The sequence below is a fragment of the Chroicocephalus ridibundus genome, chromosome 1 (genome assembly GCF_963924245.1).
Source record: "Chroicocephalus ridibundus chromosome 1, bChrRid1.1, whole genome shotgun sequence".
In the NCBI taxonomy this organism is placed as follows: Eukaryota; Metazoa; Chordata; class Aves; order Charadriiformes; family Laridae; genus Chroicocephalus; species Chroicocephalus ridibundus.
The window spans coordinates 205,552,469-205,574,310 of NC_086284.1; the positions used below are offsets into that span (position 1 = coordinate 205,552,469).

General features: G+C 39.1%; 1 protein-coding gene across 4 annotated transcripts in view; it reads left to right on the forward strand.

The window, feature by feature from the left end:
* Positions 1 to 841: 841 nt before the first annotated feature.
* Positions 842 to 21,842, forward strand: part of SRPK2 (SRSF protein kinase 2) — a 154,617-nt gene continuing 133,616 nt past the window's right edge. For 3 of the 4 annotated variants that reach the window (XM_063323468.1, XM_063323463.1, XM_063323464.1), the window contains exons 1-2: positions 842 to 979; positions 1,083 to 1,167. In XM_063323468.1, the coding sequence (XP_063179538.1) occupies positions 964 to 979; positions 1,083 to 1,167 (101 nt within the window). In that variant the 5' untranslated portion in view covers positions 842 to 963. The remainder of the gene's footprint in view (positions 980 to 1,082; positions 1,168 to 21,842) is intronic. The other variant, XM_063323467.1, reaches the window with a different exon arrangement.

The following is a 21,842-nucleotide window of genomic DNA, read 5'->3' on the forward strand; positions in this document are numbered from 1 at the left end:
ATTCTTTGTCTTGCCATGTATGGAGGTGGTTCTGCCTCAAAATTTAATGACCGTCCCCTGTTATCTTTCTGTTGCTATGCCTTCGAACTCCACTCCCATGTGGAGATAAGCCAGACAAGCCTCACACTCATACTGGAGTTTTTGATACGACCCAAATAATCTATTGAACTAGGCGTAAATTATAGATGACACAAAATTTCAGCCATAACGCTGTCAAAAACTGAGCCGTGCTATGCACAGCACAATTAAGAAGTGTCAGTTTTCAACAGGTCATTACTAGGCCAAATGTGAATAGTGCCTGGTGTCACAGGCAACAAGACATCGTTAGCAGGAAAAAAGCAATTGCCAAGAGTTGTCCATCATGACAATCACCTAACTTAGTGAGAATCAGAATTAAGGAAATCTAATTTCCCTGGATTTGCGTCATGAGGTTAATTGGTTCTGGCATCTCACCCCACACAGGTCCAGGGACAGGCTAAAGCTGATCTCGCCCCGGCTGCTGCCAAGAGCTCTCTCCTCTTTCTCTTGACACAGCTCCCAGCATGACAACAGGGAGGATCCACTTCGCTACTCCGGCCACACCCCGAAATCTGGCAAAACACATTTCCAGTTGGTTTGACGCCCTGACGAAGCCCACCTCGGCGGAAGGGGCAGCGGCTAGTCGGAGGCCGGAGCGGGCCCCTCTGACAGCTGTGGGGCCGGGCGCCGAGGGGCGGGGCCGGGCGCCGAGGGGCCGCGCCCCGCCTCAGGTGCGCTGCCGCCGGGCCCGCGCCGCCACCTGCCGCCGCCCCGCCCACGCCTTTCCGGCCGCAGCCCCGCCGGCAGGGCCGCGCCTGCGCAGTTGGTGACCGGCGGCGGCGCGGGGCGGGCGGCGCGAGGGCTGTGGGTTGCCGCTGGCCGGTGCCCAGTGAGCGGTGGCGACCGGCGGCAGGGTCGGGGCGAGCCGGCGAGCGGCGCGGGGCGATGAACTCGCGGAAAGGTACCGTGCTGTGGTGCGGGGCGGGAGCGGGGAGGGGGGGAGGGAGGGGGGCTGCGCGGCCGCCGCTGCTCACACCGGCTCCCGGTTGTTCTCTCCCCGGCAGTGCTGGCCCTGCAGGCCCGCAGGCGGCGGCCCAAGCAGTCCACGGCGGCCGGCAGAAGGGACAAGCACCCGCCGCCCCACAAAAAGTGAGTACGGGGACCCCCGCCCCACCGGGACGGAGCCTCCTCCCGCCACGGGACGGCTTCGTTGTGTGCCCTTCCCTCACGCTTCCCTCACGCCGCCCCGTAACGTCTGTCAGGGCAGTCCCGCGGCCCGGCCCCACCGCTTGCTTTCACGGGGGAGCGCTCCCGCCGCCGGCACAGGCGGCAGCTTCCCCGGCAGAGCGCACTCCCCCCGCCCGCACCGGGCCGGGCCCTCCCACCAGGGGTGTCGGCACGTCCCCCCGGGGACCGGCCCCGGGCTCAGCCCCCCTCCGAGAAACCCCTGTTCGTCGGGGATGTGCACGGCCCTCCCGTCCCTTCTGAATCGCCCTCCACTTGGCTCTTCTTCACGGTCTCCTTTCTCTCCCTGTGCTTTCTGTTCTGAGTTTTCTTGCCGGCGGCATTGTCCCATCTACAGGCAGCCCTTGTTCTTATCCTGCTGACAGCCTTATGTATCCATCCTGCTCTCTGCCTCCCACTCGGTACCGTCAGATTATTTCCTGTTCCCAGATGTGTCAAACTGCCAGCAATGCCGATACCAGTATTTTTTGTCGTTATTGTTTAAATCTCTGTTGGTCTTGCAGAAACAGACAGAAGTTGTGGTCTGTTTTTTTCCCCCCGTCTTTTGCTAACTCTTCATGTTCTTGTCACTGTCCAATTCATCTTTTCTCATTCTTGCAATACCTGTTTTTACTGAACCACATAGGAACATTCTCCCATCTCTGTAGTGTTCCCACTTTAACTACTCTTTCCTAAGATAATGTGGCTTTGGACTCCTCCCTATTTTATTTTTTTTCCTTGTAGGATGACTTCCTTGTTAACTTTTACTGTATTTTGTTCAGTGAGACTTTATTGGTGACTTGTTAAGTCACCGATAGACTCTTGTCTTTATTTCTGTTGCTTGGGGATCCAGTCTACCTGCTTTGTTCTGACAGGGAAACACATGTCCTGATGTCCTCATCACCCTCTCCTCTAAGTCGACCAGTCTTTAGAACTGGGAAGCAGGGTATGGTGGATGGATATGTGATTGGGTAAAGATGTTTCTATGGTAAATGATTCAAGGGGCAAGGTCTTCTTCTTTCTGATTTACATAGAAAGAAATAATAATACATCCCTGACCCTGGATTTTTTTTTTTTTTTAGTTATGATGAATGGGCTTTTTTCCTCCTTTTAGGGTGGGTAAAAATAATGTAGGATGAAATGCTGGTGTAGTGGTTGTCAGACTTTGACAGCTAAATTTCGTTCACTTCCTGTTCTGCTACTGCTGTTTCCTCCAGTGTTGTATGAAAGCTGCATTATGCTTTCAGTTGTGTGAATTTGGAGTTATTGCAATGGAAACAAAATTTTATGTGCAAGATACGTGGCCTAATTGGATTAGTTCCGTTGTTTCCAAAAACCTTTTGGAAAGTCAGTTTGTAACATTACATGGATTTATTTTGCCACTTTGAAAACAGAAATAGGTTAAATTTTATTGTAACTCTAGTTCAGAATTGTTTTTATAGCTTCCCGTTGAGTCTTAACCACAGGGTTATTAATAAACCTCTGTTCTACTTAGATGATATGGCGTTTAATACACCTTTTAGTAGGGCTGCCTCAGGATGTCTTGCTGAATGAGTTTGTCAAAAGTTTGCTTTCACAGACACTTAGTAAGTGCAGAATTTGTACTCTTTTCGTGTTTGCTGAAGAATCTGGCTACTGTTAAGTCTGGGTGCACAGTCAGTAGCTGGCCATTTGCCATACTGAGTCGGCATTTCCAGATGCAATGGCCCAATCTGTTCAGTTGCCTCGGGAAACAGTGGTTTTGCTGCGGTAGACAACAGAGCCGTCACTTCTTTTCTGCTACGTATGTTTTCTTTTCTCTTGAAACCACTTTTATGCCATGGAGATCTCCTACTCTGTTTTATGCTTCGTTATGAAAGGGAAACTCCTTTCATGTTTTTAAGTCTCCTTGCATAGGGCTAAATACACCCCCAAAGTAAAGCCAGCGTTGGACACTATTTCAGAAGACAATCTCAACAAAAGTGTCTTTTTTGTCCTGTTTCTAGCTTTGCTTTAAATCCAACTGCTGCAGCGTATACTAGTGTGTTAGAGCCATACAGTATCTGTGATGCACATCAAACGCACAGTAGCTGCAAATGAAAACGTTGATTTGAGGGGTGGAAATTCTATACCCTAAGTTCCCTGTAGTGGACTTGTCCACTATGTGAAAATTGTAACTTGGTTTTGAATAGAGAGCTGTTTTTTTTTTTTTTTTTAACTGTGGTTCTTAGGAAGACTCTTCTCTGCCAGATCATAGCTTTATAGAGCAACTTCCATTGTTGCTGGTAACAATGTGCTTCAAAGGAACTGCAGGATTCCTCTTCTAGAATTGGCTAGGAGAGTTATATTGCATTGTAGCTTACTTGCAGGCTTTTGTTTGAAGAGTATAAGATGATGACACAAGAAGAAGAAAAAAATTACAGTGCTCTTTAGTGCTGAATAGCTTTTTGTCTGTTATGACCTTAATTGCCATAGAAGGCTGCGAGATCGGTCGTGTAACTGCTCAGTGTTGACCCCTTAAGTCAATGATGAGAACTGGTGGAGGTGAATCCATGCTTTTTATGTAATAGGGTGGAAAAATATAAAATAGAAGTTAAGTGGTTCATGTTCTGAAGAGAAAGCACTTTATGTTGAATCAAGACTATATCTAAAATTGCATGTAATAATAACATCTACTTGGTATGGCCTCACTTTGAATTCAATCATCCAGGCTACTGAAAAAGAACAGTATCTCGCCGTTTTAAGATAACAGCACTTGATTTTGGTTATAATAGGTGAACTTGCATGCAATGTGTACAAACTGGTTATATATTTTTTGAGTGGGACAAAAGATTAATCAAAATGGTTAATTCAGGTCCTCTGAATTATTTCCTCTTAAAATGGAGAGAGGTCTGTGAAATAGCTTTTTTGACAGATGCCCAAGTCTGTGTTCAGAGGTAAAATTGTTTACAGATAGACAAGCCTATTTACTGTCCTTTACTTAGTGCTAACAGAACCCACTTATGTAAAGATGGCCTCAGGTATGTGTACCTTTTGCATTCAGCAGAATGGTAGGCTCTTCTTTATATTCAGACTAGTGTTGGCTTCAACTGGAACAAACTTCTATCTTGGATATTTTTATTTTGCTTTACTTTATTTCTAAGTGAATACCCAGTCAGAGATTTGTCATCTTTACGATAGTTACTGTAATTTTTTATCCAAAGTTAAAAGATAGAGTTTTGTATGTTTTTAAAAAAAAAAATATCCAGATGATGTCGTGTGGATGTGTGGAGAAAGAATTGTGTTGAAAACTTCAATACCAATGCATAAACCCAGATATCGAGACTGACTTTTCAAAATTCACTTTTCTTGTAGAGTATGTATTTTGGTTCTGTCTTTAAGCAATACTTTAGAAGAGGTGACAGAGGCCATGTGATACTGCTTTATAGTGGTGAAGGGTATGTATGTTAGATAAAATGGGAAGTGCCAGATTTCTGTAGCCAGATGACTAACTTCTTGGACCCAGAGGTATTGTACAGCTATCAAGGTTTTGGATATAGGATATTACTGTGGAATCTTAAATGTCTGAAAATCACTCACTGCTTTTGGTTGTCAGTGTTTCTCTACCACAGTGTGTTTCAGCCTCTTTCAGTAACTCTTTGAGGAGCATAAAAATACCCATCTTGCACAGTGTTACAGTGGCTTTCATTAGCTTAATTTATTTTTTGCTTGTAGTAGTTTTGCAAACCCTCCGCAAGCTTTTTCATTAGCTTTTTGCAAGGGTGAGAGGGTCGAAGTGTGTGTATATGTGAAATGGACCTCATTTTGACCACTAGCGTTCTGAGGCCACAGTATGTGGGATGTAATGTTTATGATGACCAGGCCACTTGTTCTGCAGTGCGTTTTTATTTTTTTAGTGATTTTATTTACTGTAATTAGAGTAGGATGGTAATACATTTTGTGGACAAGGCCTGGACATGGATTTTGAAATACAAACATCTCTCTCTCCCTTTTTTTTTTCTTTTCCTCAAGATTATGACAGACTGTAGAAGCTATTACCATTTTTTTTTTAAAAAAACTTCAATTTGAAGATGTATATGACAGTCTTTACGGAATAAATGAGAATGTCAGTTTGTATAACAAATGTAATTTGGTTTGATAAAGACTGGACTAAATCAAGTTATTTTTAGTTTTGGACAACTTCGTGAAATTCCCATACATTACGATGAAGAAAATTCGTTTATTATTTGGCTTCTTGATGGTGTCCTAAATATGCTTTGTGACCATTTAAGTGATGTAGTGTGTGTGGAAAAAAAAAAAAAGATTGGAAGGCATGCACACCATCCTTTTTGATGGACATAGATTATTTAGACATAGGGCAACAGAAGCCTGTTCTCATGGCTATGCTAAATACTCAACTTTTTGATTGCTGCCTTACAGCATGAATCTTCTCAGATAAAGTTTGTGGTCAGTCTCAAGCATTTTCTGGAGCAGTAAGTGTTGCAGATGTAAATGTGTCTAGTTAAGCTAGAAATTCCATTAAAGAAATAGAAATGTGGGACAATGAGAACATTATATCAGAACATTGTATAGGATTGAACTGTGCCCATATCCTCGTTTAGGGGAAAACTGCTGGTCCTGTTGAGGAGCAAACACAAGACATTTGTTTTATTAATTTACTCTTAAGAGACAAGGTTTTTTATTTAAAATCTGATTTTTGTTTTAAATTCAGTTTGTGTTTTTCAAGATTGCAGTCTTTAAGGATTGTCTTATTTTCACTGAGAAAGCTGGTGGCAAAGGTGAACTGTTTCTATGTTAACTAGTGAACTGTAGGGCAGTAGTGGAAACTGCACATGCTTCTTGTAAGATACCTGTACTTTGAGTGGATTCACTGATTGCTGATCTATTTGTCTTCCTAATATCTGTAATAAAAGAATAAATCTATAGCTTTACTGAAAACCGTTTTCATTTGGTCTCTGTCTGTGATTGCTTAAGACAATGAGCTTTAGATAATAAGCCTTATCTAGCTTCCTTTTCCTGTTTTCTCCTGTGAGAATACTACTAGATTTGCTACTATGCACACATAGAATCATATAGTGGTTTAGGTTAGAAGGGACCTTAAAGCTCATCTAGTTCCAACCCCCCTGCCATGGGGGACCAGGTTACTCAAAGCTCCATCCAGCCTGGTCTTGAACACTTCCAAGGATGGGGAATATATATACGTATATATACACACATTTACACATAATTTACATATACATATTTATACATAATAATGTATATTAAGTATATTATATGAATGTATAATGTAAACTGTATAAAGAAGTTAAAAATTATTTTAGTCCTTGTTTGAAGGAAGCCTGGGTCTAGGTATGGATGAGGAAGACTAGAAAGTTATTGTCCGGGAAATTACAAAAGTGTTTCGGGCTTCCTCAAGTGTTTGTGTTATGCTTAGACAAAATAATAATTTTGTATTGTGACAACTAAGTTGTTTTTCTTAAAAACAGCATCTATTAGGTAGTTGCTCTGCCTGTGCTGAATGGATTCTGGTCACTGATCAAAGGCTACAGGTATACCTCTTGGGCTTCCAATATAAGAATGACCATGAACTCCCACACTCTGAGGTGGTCTTGTATCTGCCCCTCAATTGTAATTTGGTTGGTTTTGTTGTTGGTTGTTTTTGGGTTTTGAGTGTTTTCGTTGGTTGTTTTTTTTGTGTGCTTGGGATGATTTGCTGAAGAATGTTAGAGAAGCTAACGTTAACTTTTTCAGAAGTTCTTAAAGAGGAGGACTGGGAAAGATTCAGAAGGATAATACCCAAAGTTATGCCGATATCTAATGAAAGCAAATGAGGCGACCTCAGTTCTCTACAGAAGAAACAGACAGGACTGTTAAAAATGAAAACATAACTATATAGCAGTTGCATTCATAATCGTTCCCTTTTCTTACTGATTACTCCTGTTGTCATTCTGCCCAACTCTTAGCTTTGTAATCTAGCCTGTATTTTAATAATCAATAACTAATTCTGTTCTAATTGCCTATGGGGACTTTGGGAATAGGCCCCATTTTGCTAGAGTGTTTTTAAAAGAAAAAAAAAATTAAAAATCTTTTATTAATACTTGAAGGAATAAAAGATTGTCTGTCTACTTGTCTTTAAAATTCCCAGTATTCATATCTTTAAAATACTGTTGGTCTCAGCCTTCGTATATTTGAAGTGTCAATAGGAAAACCAGGAAGCAAGGATTGACACCTTTTTTTTTTTTTTTTTAAGACCCTTAGCCTAGTTTTCTCATTTTTCACTTTTAATCTGTTAGCAGTTATAGCACATTGTAAGAGGGATGGTTCTATTTAAAGTTGGCAGATGTCTGGTAGTAGTCTTCCACTCGTCCCTCCCTTTCTACCCCAGTAATATGTCTTTTAGGATGAGTTCTGCTTTTGGGAACTATTGTATTTGAATGGATCTCTGTCCATTGAATGGACAATGTGCAGAAGGTATGCAGAGAAATGGCTGGAAAGGTAAGCATAATGTAATAAAGCACGTTACAAAGCAGAATTGCAGCAGTCTGTATCTGCTTGAGCCTAAGATAACCATAGAAAAAGTTCTTGTATTTAACAGAAGACATTCTGAACAAGCTTTTTGGCTGAAAAAGGGGTTTTTTGCATTATATGTGTACTGTTTTTAATTTAGCTTACACATTTGGAAATTCTATGATTAAAACAGAGCGTATGTCTAAATACCACATATTCTGGTTTTGTCCAGCAAAGTAGCTGGCAAATTTTTTGACTTTTATATCAAGATTTTACATAATGAAGTAATGTTCTGCTACGAAGGCACTTTGAGTGTTACTGCTAAAGAAATCTTACCTTGAACTTGTTGCTTAAAGGCAAACCACAGAATAGACTCTGGTGAAATAATGCTTCTTGACAGTATTAGTGCCTTACTGTTTTTTCCTCAACTGAAGTTAGTCAATTAAAAGTCAATAATTTGCATGTAGGAGACTAAAAGAATCAAGGGCTTCAGTTGCCTTGAGCTATTGTCAATTCTTAGTTTGCAGTTTTCTAAAATGGTAGGGAGAATTCCATAGTTAGAGGTCAATTATATTTTCCTATCCCTGAGGAAAAGAGTTGATATCTCTATTGTTCTTGTTGCAGCGATAAAGGTCAGAGCTGTCTGGGTACAATATCTGTACCTTAAATTCTGATATCGAAGTCAATTTTTTACTAATTTTCAAACTGTACTAAAATTATACTGTTCTTGTATTCATGGTTCTAAAGAAAATTCTCTCTTGGGACATCTCTTTTTTCTTTGCATTGATCTGTTTCTTCTAGTCTCCTCTCTCACCCCAGGAATTTCTCTGTTTAATAGTTGTGCTTATCTCCCACTTGCTACCCTCCTGCTGTTGCTCACCTATATGTGACTTTAGTCCTTCTTCATAGCCTGAGACATATATGTTTGTATAAAGTCATTACAGAAGAGGTTCTTGGGTAGTTGCACGGAGCCTGAAGATGGGTATGATGGAAGTGCTGTTTCTGAGGTCGGTTGCCTGAAAGGTTGCTGCAAGGACAGCAAATCCATGATTGAGCTTCATCTTCAAGGGTGAAGGTACAATCAGTAGAGCAGGGTGACTCCTCACTCTTCCAGAGTGTTTAGGAAAGAAGCAACTCCAAATTCCTTCCTGGGACCTTCAGAAGGTTGGGCTTTGGTTGAGCTATGTGGGACTGCAGAAGTGTGTTAAGGCAGCTGGTGTTATTCCTTTCTCCTGCCAGAGCCTGAGTACCCAGTAGTTACTTATCACCTTTGGTGAGGGACAGTTGGGCAGTTTGAGATCATGTAACCTGTAGAACCAAAACAGTAGAACACTGAATCCTAGAAAAAAAACAAGGCATAAGTTATTAAAATACAAGTAGAAAGAATGCCAGTTAAGTGTAGCTGAGCCTATAGTTAAGTAAGGTACATAACAAGACAACTATTCAAGCCAGATTTTTTTAAGTGGCTATTTTAATGTTTGAAAGCAAATTACAAAATATTTTAAAATAAATTGTGGTTTATATTTGTGCTCACATTATATGGTTTGCATCTTACCATCTCAAAAAAGATGATATAGAACTACAAATTGCCCAAAGAAGGAGGTAGTAAAGGATTGAGGATGCTGGACAGCTTCATTTATGACTCGTGCTTTTCAGATGTGTAAAGGCAGTTAAGGAACATTTTGATGTGCCTGAAAAATCGTTACTGGTATAGAAAGGGAAGAACGAATAACTTGCTTTTTTTCATGAAAAAACAGTGGTATCCAAAGAGTGACTTTAATGCAAAAAAAGAGACTTCTTTTTGTACAGTACAGATGGCAGAATGTGGCTTTGCAATATGTTGTAGAGGCTAAATTATAGATGGGTTTAAGAAGGATAAGACTGGACACTAGCCATCAGTAGTTTTAAAGTATACTACTATCAGTGCAATTTGACTTTCCAAGCCAGGGTTTGCTAAAGCCCTGTCATGTAAGTTTCTCCTAATATAGAGTGATCTACTTGTATACTCATCTTTAAACATATGTTTCTGGCACCTAGAGGTATAATACTGGCCTAGGTATGTATTTGGTCTAAATTAGTGTGGCAGCTCTTAGATTTTTTAAGGCCACCTCAGTAGATCACTTGCAACATCTAATGGTATGCGTATGCCTGACAGTATCTGTGAGCCTAGATGCAAACGGGGCTTGGGTGATCTAATGTGTGGCACTCCTGTACCTGGTTCTGGAAGGAGCTCTGAAACTGGAGTTAGCTACTAAATCGGAGTCTATAGTGAATCAGTAGAGGTGTGTGTTTGAGAAGAGCTTTCATAAACCCAAGAACAGTAAGGTAATGATGAAGGGGTGGGGAGGCATGCCAAGGAGTGCAAAACATTGAAGGCATGGGTGTGTCTGAAATGCTACTTTTTCTGTAGACTTTGATGCCATCTGCAGGTCTGAGTTTGATGCCAAAATGAGCCTGGGATTTAAAGTCGTGAATCTAAGAATTTGGGTTATTTCCTCTGTTGCTGTGAACAACTAGCTTTGTTTTAAAGTTTCAGCTCTCGTGCTTATGTAGTAGCTCAATAATTCACTCACCTGTGAAATAAGAGTTTAGATGCCTGAGGAATTTCAAGCGTATTATTTCAGCCTGCCATGTGCAAGTGTCAGTCAGAGGATTATAGGCTGTGCTAGGCTTTGGTTTTAAGGGATGGCCAGTAGCTTTACATCTCTTCTGCGGAATAATCAAGAGCAACAGACTGATGGAAGACAAGTGATTCAAAGGGAAGCATTGCTGTCAAGTTTCACTAATACACAGGTATCAGCATGCTGGTTGACTGCAGCCAAGTAACTCTTGAGTTACAAAACAAACCACGTGTGATTTGTTCAGAGTGAGGCTGTTCGGGTGATTAAATGATTTTTTTTTCTTTGTAGAATAGCAGTCACAATTCAGCATTTTTATGAAAGAGGGAGCCCTGAGGAGATCAAAGGCTTAAACTTTCTTTCAAGTCCCCTTCCCTGGTGTCACAAGGCACAGTATGATGGATCCCTGTTGCCAGAATCTGTTCCCAGGTGAATGTTTTAATTTTAGCAGTGTCAGGGAAATTTGGAAAAGACTGGGAGCTTGATGATACCATTATGAGTTTTAGCTCAAAAGAATAGGAATCATCTTTACAGATAACAGTATCTGAAAAAAATTTTTACTTTTGTTTGTTTTTTAAGGTAGTCTGTTGCTCGGGGTGACCTGTTTTGTATATTAGTTACACAGTATTCCAGCATATGTTAGTGTCCAAGTCCATGATATTTAATCCAAGTCCTAGATGTTTAATCAAATTCTACTCAAATGCTATTTAGAGCATTGCCTGTATTTTTAAATGTCAGTTGGAGATCTTAATATATTTGTTTGTTTGTTTCCCAGAAATGTTTGCTATATAGAAACTCGTAAGTCTTGGGTTATGTCAACAGTGTTGAGAAGATGACACACAGCAATTTTGGTAGTGGCTTCCAGCATTGTGCATTTTATAGAGTCATTCTTTAGACAGGGACGAGCAGTCCTGGGAACTGGCAGCTTTGTAATGGACTCAGTGTTGCTATTGTGGGCAGACGTAATCTGGGCACGCCTGCCAGTCAAGGCTCTTGGAGAAGCTGGGTGTGAAAACACGACATGTGAATCTCAAGTTGACTTAATGGAAGACAGAGCTATAAAGAATTAGGCTGAGGCTACCGCTGTATTTTAGCTCACTGGATACCTGTTAGATAACTACTTTGGTCTTCAGTATGGAAGAGTTACTTCTAAGTATTGCATTCTCACTGCTAATCAAAGTTGTTTAGTACATGCAGCATCTAGAAACTAGGTTAAAACTATTTATTCAATAGACTACCTATTTTTCCCCAGTTGTCTAAAGTAAGTATTGTTGAGAATTGATTAGTTTATCTAAAAATGTTGCACCCAAGCTGGCAAACTTTCTGCATATTCTATAGGAAACGTGGTGCAGAAAATCAAATTTTCTCTTGTTCCTATTAATGAGAAACAGAATAACTGTATTCTCTGATGTTTATTTCTGAAGCCAGAAAAATTAGTTTTGTGTAATGAGAATATTTGTCTTGGGAATAAAGATGTTATTCTTGTAGAGTGATCTTTTTTTGATCTAATTTTGTGTTTCCACAATGACTCTCACTAACTTGTGTCTCACAGAGTGCCATATCTTGTCCTAATTGTAACATTAGGAAAACTTGAGATAAAGTGTAAGTAGACCGGAGTCCTTTCGCTTCCTCTTGCACTTTCTTATGATAGCTACTAGTCTTAACCCTTGCCCTGCACTTTGCCAGGCTGGTGAAAAGAGAGTATTTTTAATAGCTGCAATTAAAAGGAATGTTAACATAAACCACAACTGAATATGTATATTGAAGTGAAAACCCTTACAGATTTATTCTGAGACTTTTGCTGTTTTCATTATAGTTTTCTCCATACATCAGTGCCTGGTGTGCAGAATTCATGTTATAGATCACTGGTGATTAATTGAGAATGTAGTTTGGATAATTGAATTGGGAAAGATCAATGGATTAAGTTTATTTTGGGGATAATATTTCATTGAACCAAATGCTTTGTTTTAATTTCCATTTGTTGTTTGGCGTAAGCACCCTTTTATGGAAAGCTTCGTCTGTCTCAGAAGGATTCATAGGAGAGAACTCGGCAATCTAATCAGATGCAATGGTAAGTCTAGTTTTAAGACACACATTGCTGACCATTATGGCCAAAGCTGACAAAGTTGTAAACTCAGTATGGTTTGAAGCTACCAGGTGAATTTGATAGAGAAATTTTGGTTGGTAATTTGATCCATTATTCTTGCTGGTAAATTAGATGTTTTCTTTCCCTGATAATATGTTGGAAGACTTGATCAGCAGTTGCGCATCTGGCTTGTGGGCTTTGCTGCTTTTCTTTTGTTACTTTTTCAATGTCACAATCCCTAGATGTTGCTGACTTCCCTTGTAAGGAGGCCTTGAGCCTTTCGTTTAATGTTGGTGTTTGCTGTGCTTGGAGAGTTCTCTGTCTTCTGTCAGGTTCTGTGGCCTTGGATTAGTCACCACTACTGCTCAGCATGGTAACATGGCTGAGAGCACAAAGGTAAGTGTGCCAGAGCTGCCAGGGCATTGCAGGAAGACAAAAGAAAATGGATTCTGGAAACAAACACCACATAAAATCAAAGCTCGTTGCTTTGGAGTCAACAGGGGTGCAGTTTTGGAGAGTGTAAGGATAAGCGTTTGGTACAACCAAAACTGGAACTACCTCATCACCCGCAACTTCAGAGAGCGTGACTGTTGAGATTGTGAATTCATAGTAGTTTACAAAAAGGGAAGGAGGGAAGGTACTTTTTCTCCCACAGAAAACTTTGACCTTGTATGTAATAATTCTTATATGTCATCATTTATAACTATGTAACATTAGTTTTCTGATATTCCTTGTTTTTAGGACAGCTTGCTTAAATACTAACATGGTGTGACTGATCATAGGGAAGCTATCCATTAAGTATCTCCACATGTTGTAACCGAGTTCATTAAGAACACAGAAAACCAAACACTTAGAATGTTTTAATATTTTTATAATAGACTCTAATTCGGGCATATAAATAGGCTTTAATTCTGGCACTGTGTTTACGTACATGTTGTGAAGATCTGAAAATAGTTAAAATTCTAGGCCTTTCTTAATGGCTGTGATATTCTGTCTTTGCAAATGAGGAAAAAGGAACACATATTAGCTTAACTCAGGCTGTGTACACATGTAAAAAAGAATAATTTGCCCTTCTAATTGTGATACATCTGAATCAAAGAATTTGACGTATTTTCTCCTTTCCCACTTTAAAGCATTTAATCAACATCTTAGATAAATATGTGAAGCAGTAAAATTTAAAAATAAAACTATGAGAAAGGTAAAAGGAAGTCCTCTCAGACTGTTTTAAGACTGAAAAGTTAAGTAACAGCAAAAAATTATCTTTTCAGTTTATTTGTGAGATTCATAGATTGCTAAAAATCACTTTATGTGATCTCTTAAAGAAGTGTGGAAGGAAACCTCATTTCATTTTTCTGGAAGACATACATTTAAGCAGGTAAATGTGACAGAGTTTTTAAATCAGAAAGTGGCATTATTTATGTTCACAGCATCTTTTAAATCCCAACAGGTATGTGATTAATTATGACAAAAATAACGGAAATAATGCAAGAGTTAGCAAAAACTTAAAAAAGCAAAGCAGACCAAATGGGACCTCTGGGAGTTGTTGCTGATGGAGAAAATGCAGAGTACTTGCTTGTCCTGTATTCAGAGTGTTTTTAAGACATAGTGATGTTCATATGCAAGTGCCATGGAACTGATCATGTGCCAGCTTCTTCCTAATTACAGTTCACAGACGGAGGTATTAAGTTGAATTGAAACTGCACAAGGTTTAAATTAATATGTTAAACTCTGAACTGTGGTGCACCAAGTGCTGGCATGTTTGATTTAGCAATGATTGCTGAAGATGAATTGATAGCTAATTCTCAGAGTCTGTTTTTCAAAGCCTCTTCTCAGATTTTGTTCCATAGCAATATTTCAGTTTTGATGCCGTGAATTTTACATTGGTAATAAAGGAGCTGTTTTAAAATAACATTGCAGTGATAGGAAAAAGTTTATTGTTTTTCAGTGTTTGTATCCTTAATAATTTTCTCTCCACAGTTGATTCAGTGTCAACTCTGCCAATACTTTGTAGTCGATTGGTATAGGTAATAAATAATGGTTACGTATGTGTATGTAGATAAAATATTACCTTACATAAGAAACTTAATTTGGGATTCTGTAAATACCATTTAAACTCAGTACATAAAGTCTCTTAACACTCTACAAAGGTATTAGTCTAATAGGAGGGATGATGGGTGTAATCTCTTAGTGTTTCAGGAGAGGCTGAAAACAACAAAGTAGAAAAATTGGTCCCCTCTCACTTCTTTGCCTAGTAATATCACCTTTCTTCATGGGTTTTCTTCTTGTGGTGTTCTCATCAAAGCACGATAATGTTATAAGCAAGTGAAATAAAAAGGATCAAGGCTGCCTTGTTTCTGTTTTAAGATGATACGGTTTCCTTCAAACTGAATTACCATAGATAATGTGGAATTAAAGCTTAATCAAGAATTAAAAGCATCTTCACCCCATTTCCCAAAAAGGAATTTAATTTCTGCTTTTATCAGCAGCAATGGAAAGCAGCAAAGCCCAGATTTGCTGCCAATAAATGTATACCTAGAATATCAGAATGAAAAGTGAGTGTGTAATGACATTTCCTTATCTAAGCAGATATACGTGAATATGGTGGGATGTATTTGGAGGAAGGAAATAGAAGACAGGGCAGAGGCTGAGTAAGGGGACCATTACTTTAGCAGAAAAGGAAAAGTCTGATTTACAATGTAGGGTTTCACTGACAGGGAAAAAACTGTGTATGCACTCCAGTTGGTGTGAACGAACACCCAGAATGCTCAAATAAGTCTGTGAAAATTGAAAAATGGCACTTAGTGAGGTGATGAGAGCATGTCTCTGTATGTGAACGTACGTATAAATATAACTGCTTTCTGTTTCCCTTCCTAGTAATGCAAAGTTTATCTTATTTAGAGGATGATAAATTAACTTCATTCTGAACTCACGGTTTTCTTTGTGGAGGCTGGGAGGGAGGGAATCCAGTGGCTATTCTGGCTGTATGCTCTCTCGGTCTGAAGTTCTTCACTGCTTATCTCCCATGATAAACATGATCCTCACCCACCAGCTGCTGAGGTATTGTACTAATGCAGCTTGTTCCTCCTCAGGCTAAAATGGATCCATCTGTACCTGCTCTCCTTCCAAATCTTAGAGTCTCTTCTCACTGCTTTGTTGCATCCAGGTTTCAGATAGGTTGCTTGAGTTTGTTATGCTCAAAATTTTGCTACAAGCAAAAGGAATGATTACTGCAGAGTCAAGATTTTGCAGTTAGTCTGGTGAAAGTCTTAACAGTCAAATCAAATAATTATTGGTAGTTGAGTTACAGTGATACTAGCATTCGTTTCAAATTGTGTACAGTCAAAGTGATAAATGCACAAACTGCTCTTTCTCTAGTGCTATGCCCGCCCTTCTAAGATGGATGGTTTCGTTTGGTATGAGGGAGGAATATGGCTAGTCATTAGCCGCCTGAGCCCCCGCTGGGAGGTCTATGAGGTTGATGTTGGGAGCTGCTTCCTCCTCGTTCAGAATCCGCTTTGGTCATTTTTGTGTTTCTGCAAGTTGTCCTTTCTGTGCTGCCTTGTAAATCCATGTTACAATCCGTGTCAATCCATCCAGATTTACTATATAATAGTGTATTTCCATATGTTTGAAACTTGTTCTTTGTTCCCCCTATGAGTGGCTTTGCCCAGCTCCCAGGTTGCAGTCCTGCGGCCAGCAACTGAGTGTTGGTGAGGTGTTTGTAGCCTTGGGACTCTGTATCATTCTGTGACTTTTTAGTTCTATACACTTGTTCCATGTCTTCACCCCTTTGTGCTGCTTTTTATTCCAGCATATTAAATAGTTCACTTTACACAGAATAATTATTATTACTATGTTAGTTCCAGATATATGTATAATAATAAGTGCTACACTGCACAACTGTACAAAGCTAAGCAATAGCTAAAACAAAGTATGTAATACTTTGTATGTATGTAAACATACATAAAAAAAAAGGTATGTAAACAAAGTTATTTGTTCAGTAGACTGTTGCTGTTCCATGCTAAAACAAATCTCCAGGCAGGCCAAGACAGGTTCAGCAGAGCCCAGTTAAGTCTCTTGTGTTATGAGCTTAAAATAAAGCCTATGGCCCATCACAAACAATGGCAACACCATATTTATGGGCTACATGATCGTGTTTTGTGTGGTCTGTGGTGAGGAGCAACCACTGCTCTTTGTTCAGGTGACCGGGATGCAAATATACTGAATTTGTAAAATTACTGCCATGCTCTGAACCTTGCTGCTACTGCCCGGGTGATTTCAAAGTTTGCAAGAGGGAGCTAGGAGAGTGACAAGGCATAAATATAGTGCTGATCTGGTGATGCATAAGTGAAGTGGCATTCTGGACCTTTTTCCGGGAAAAAGGATGACCTTGGAATTTGAAAGATGGTACTTGGATCAGCACATCTGAAGGAATATTTGCAAGTAGCTTTCCTACTGTAAGCAGAAATTGTGTCAGAGAAAGGGGCTCTTTCTGTACATTTGACAAATTTTAAAGGGTTTAGCTTTGAGTTAAAATTCAAATACAGTCTGCTTTGTTTTTACAGAAAGTCTGTATGGTCTTTAACTGTTCTATTAGTGTTTTAAAATTACTTCCTTGCTGGGAACTGCAGTAGTAGATAGTGGGAAAATCTTGGCCAGTGGGAAGGTTCTTTGTAAAGACCTCTGAAGGTTGAATCTTGTTAAAGTAATATCTTAAAATATTGGCAGTTTGCAGAGTAGCTTTTGGTTTTATTTACATTTAACATGTAGTTATTACTTCATTAGAAAACTGTTATTTCTCCTCTCAAAAGAACCTCTGTACCTGCCATTATGAAAGAAGTTCTAGGGGCTATGCCTAAGTGGACAAAGCTGGTTAGCATTGTCTGTTGAATAGGCATTTTAGCTAAAATAGTTCAAAGGGCTTGAATGCATTTCCAAGGTATGATCTTCCTTCATTATAGAAATACTCTCTGTGTTCTAAAGTAGATCAAAAATGTGTCAGGAAATAATAGAGAGATTTTAGAGAACAATGTTATAAGCAAAAGCCCTTCTGGTCTATATAGCTCTTCAATGTTGAGAAAAAAGAATTATTTTCTCTTTCCTGACTATGACATCAGTAGGATTTTTATATGAAATGTGTAAAAAAAAAAAAAAAAAAAAAAAAAAAACAAAAAAAAAAAAAAAAAAAAAAAACAAAAAAACCAAAAAAAAAAACCAAAAAAACCCACAAAAAAAACACAAAAAAAAAACCAAACAAAAAAACCAAAAAAACCCCACCAAACAAAAGTGCAGTAATAATAACCAATCTCTATATTACATATATGTGTGTATAAATCTATATATTTGAGATGTGCTGTAATAATATCAATTAGATAAAGGTTAAAGCAGATAATACAGGTAAAGGAAAGTGAATGTAAAGCAGATAATTCAGTGCTGTTACATATTTCAGAGAGCTGCATAAGTTAGCGAAGCTGTATTAAAAACTTTGGTTCTGTGTGCATTTATATCCAACATCACCTGTACCCCATCACCCCAGTAGCCTTGGCTGTCTTTTGCGTGTGCTGCGGGTACTGCTCTCTGTTCTCCACAAGTCCCAGATGGGGATTTCTCTCCCCATGCCCACTGAGTCTCAGTGCCTTTTCTCTCTCCCATTCTTCAGTGGGCCCTCTTCTATAAACATACCTGTTCCTTGGCTCTTAAGCCTACCTGCTGCTGTACTGAACCTCCCTTGCTGAAATCGATGGCCACCGCTTGAGGTTCTGAGCTTCTCCTGCAGCTACTGCCCATGCTAGCTGGGCAAGGAGTGCAGTGTTTGTGGTGACTGGTGTGGAGCTGGATCCGGGCTGGTTGATCACCAGCAGACCCTCAGCAGCTGTACAAGCCAGATGGACTATATGAGAGCTGGACTACCTTGACTTTCCCTCTGTGAAGTACTGATAGAGTTGTGGTTTTTTCTTCCCAGCTGCCACAAAACTTAGAAACTTAATAGCTCGGAGGTCTCCATCCACTTTTTCAAATGTTAGAACTAGCAAACATGATTTTTTTTTTTTAAATAAAGTTAGATAGACACCCTAAAATTACATAAGCTCTGTTTCTTAAGCAGTGAGGTGAAAACAAAGATGGGAGTTATGTTTACTTGCTAGAAGAAAAATTGATTTAAAAGCAAATTACTGGTTGAAAATAATTATGTTTGTTCAAATATGATCAGTTTTTTGCATGCATGTTTTATTTCCAAGAATACTAAAATCACTTCTGCTGAACTGTTTGGAAACAATATAGCCAACTGTTCGAAAATTTTAATTTTTCATTAAAACATCATAAAATGTATCATTAAATGGATAATTTTTTTTGTGTATTAGAAATAGGGACATAGAAGCAGAAAGTATTAAAGGGACATATAGTCTTGTCAATCAGCTGTTACTAATACTGCATAATAAGCAGTTGGGTTTGCACCAGATACTGAAGATGTCTGTAATCCCAACAAAGAACAGGGCTGTCTGTAGAACTCTTACCTGTGTACATCGGTTTGGATCAGAATGAGACAGCAATGGAAAGCTGCATAAATACTAAGAACTTCTTGTCCAGTTTGTCTCTTTTCTTTTATTACAACTAAGCTGAATTTGCTAGCAGAAATGTTTTGAAAGTTGTTCTGTATTAGGTAAATTAGGACTTGTTCTCCATTTTATTTCCTGTGTTTAGGGTACTTAGATCATCTTGCCATTAAATATATAACAGCAAACTTACAGTAGGCCAAAGGCCAGACAGATGCAAAATATGCTCCTCTTCTCTATTTTGTATTCAAGAAAGTGAAAGAAATAAGCTTTAAAAATAGATTTTTTTAGTAACGGTACTTTTCCCTCTGAAATTATGTGTTTGGAGAATTACTCAATATTGGGTTATTACTTAACGTAAACCAAATCACTTCATGATTTTATGATACTGTTTTATTCCACCCATAGAAATAACTTTATTTTAAAGATAATGTACTACCTTAGGCTTAATTCTGTAAGTAGTGCTTGGCTGTTTTGTTTGTTTTGGGTGTAAGCAGTATTAGATTTTTCTGTATTGGTGAAAAAAATATCTGATGGGTTTTCTCAAACTTGCTGTAGGCGTTGATGTTCTCATGCTGGCTTTTATGATTATTTAATGTTGTTGAAACAAACCGCTAGGTGGCAATATCAATTAAAAAAATTCTAAGAACTGCAATTAAAGTTGTCATCTAAAATGGGACGCTAAACAGGAGGTTTGATTAAAGTGAAAACATTAAACTTTCTTGTATGTAAAACTGTCCTGATCAAGAGAGGAGGTGTTCTGCAAAAGCACTTGGTGGGGGTGATCGGTGACTGGGGATAGCTAGGTGTATTTGCTTGCACACAGAGGAAACGCTTTCATATGTTTGCAATATATATTACACATTTGAGAAAGTGAATTATTATCATACTACTTCTTGATGAAACTTGTTTTAGCCTGACAGTTAGAAAGAATTCATTGGGGTTGTATCAGTGCTACTTGAAAAACAAATTCTCGCTGGTGTGAATGTAAAACATTTTAAACTTGTTAATGTAAAATCAGTATGAATTTACTTATGGCTGTGGAGGAACTTATGAAATATCGAATGTGTCTGTTACAAACAGACACGTGTTAACGGATGTGCTGATTATATCTTCTTTTGTGTAGGTGCTACCCAGCACACGCGCTGGGTTTGTATGTGAAGTAGAAGACTGAAGAGACTTGTCATTAAATAGTTTATGACCGCAGTCTGCTTCCTGCACAGCTCAGCACATACAGAAACCATATCCTTATGTCACAGGACTTGTCTTATCAGAGGTAGCTTGTCCTTTTATTTAGATATGTATATCATTTTTCTTTTTCAGCATGTTTATTGAAGATGATGTTGCTAATATTCCTGCTTAGGAACTGTTTAAGTTTGTATCACAGTCCTGTTTGGGTTATTCCATAGGGAATACATACAATGAAATGGCTGGCGTGCAGTAACAGTGGCATTTCTACTGGAGCTCCTGTTTGCCTGCTCCATCCTGCCTGTACGACTCCACATGCATTTCTGAAACATCTATGTAGCATGCTGTTCTCGTTAGATGTAATTGGACTGTGATAGCCTGTCTCTCTTCCTGGGAGCTTTAGTTCTTTGGGGTTTATTCCCAGTGCTTTGTGCTGTCACTAGTGGGTAAGTCGCTAACCCTGCTGTGGTTCTCGGGTATTTTTGAGAAGGCAGCACTTTCTCTGGCTTTAACTTCTGGTCTTATTTTTTCAGGTTTTATAATAATTTTATCAGGCAGTGGCTAGAGGAGATAATTTATCTTGAAGTCATTTATATTTTGCCTTTCTCTGTTCTTTTTATCTGCTGTGTATTAGGGTGTTGCAGTGAATTTGCTTTTCAGTCCTGACATCATGCAGTTTCTCCTAAACTATTTCTGGTGAGGATGATACAGCAGAAGCATTCCCTTGAAGTCCTGTTGTTCAAGTGGAATTGGAAATGCTTAATTTAATAGTCTTTGTGCCTGGTCAACTCTGTCATAGACCAGACTGGACTGCTTGTTAGAGAGGTTGAGTGGTGCTTCTTCAAATCAGTGGTAATGTTCCCGTAAGTTGCTATGTCTAGGTATGTGAGGTCTAGGCAAATAAGGATCATGCCTGTTTTGCATTTTTGTTTTTTACAGGTTTGATTTAACTTAACTCCTTCTCTGTGTTTTTTAAAGATAAGTAATTACATCATACGAGGTAGTATTGGCACTGTAACTTGATTCAGTGCACGCACTACCTTTGTAAGTGCAGATAGTTTAATCTTGCCGTGTTACAGTAGACATTTAAACACTACTGGGACAAAAGGAAAACATCTCAAAAACTTTATTCTGTGGTAAGACCTATGTCTGTAGAGTCTACTGCTATTAAGATTTTTATTAAGTTTAATAATTCATGGTTTATCTACTATACCCTCAGAGGATGTGTAGAAAGTGCTTCACGGGTGTGGGCTGTTTTAGGCATAAGGAGCAATAGAGCCACATTAATACTGTATCTGGGATAATTGAGCAGGGAATGTAAACATTAAAATTCATTTAGGAGGGGGATGTGAGGCAAAATGAGTTGGGAAATGCTTTTAAAGGTTTTTAGACTCTGACCCAGAGTTGGTGACTGACTTGCTGTGTTTTTCCTCTTATTGGTATTCATTGTTGCGTGTTCCTGTATGTGAAGCATCCTGCTTATGTTTGAAGTGGTCTATGTTAGTGCAAGGCAGAAACTTGCTTGTGTTATATATTAGGATGTATTTTCTGTCATCGTGGTCATTTTGAATCGTGGTGGTATTTCTTCTTCTATTATAAAGAAACACTTGTAATTCTCTTAGCCATCCTTTCTCTCGGGGTGTATTGTAGCCAAAAATAATGCTGTGTCAT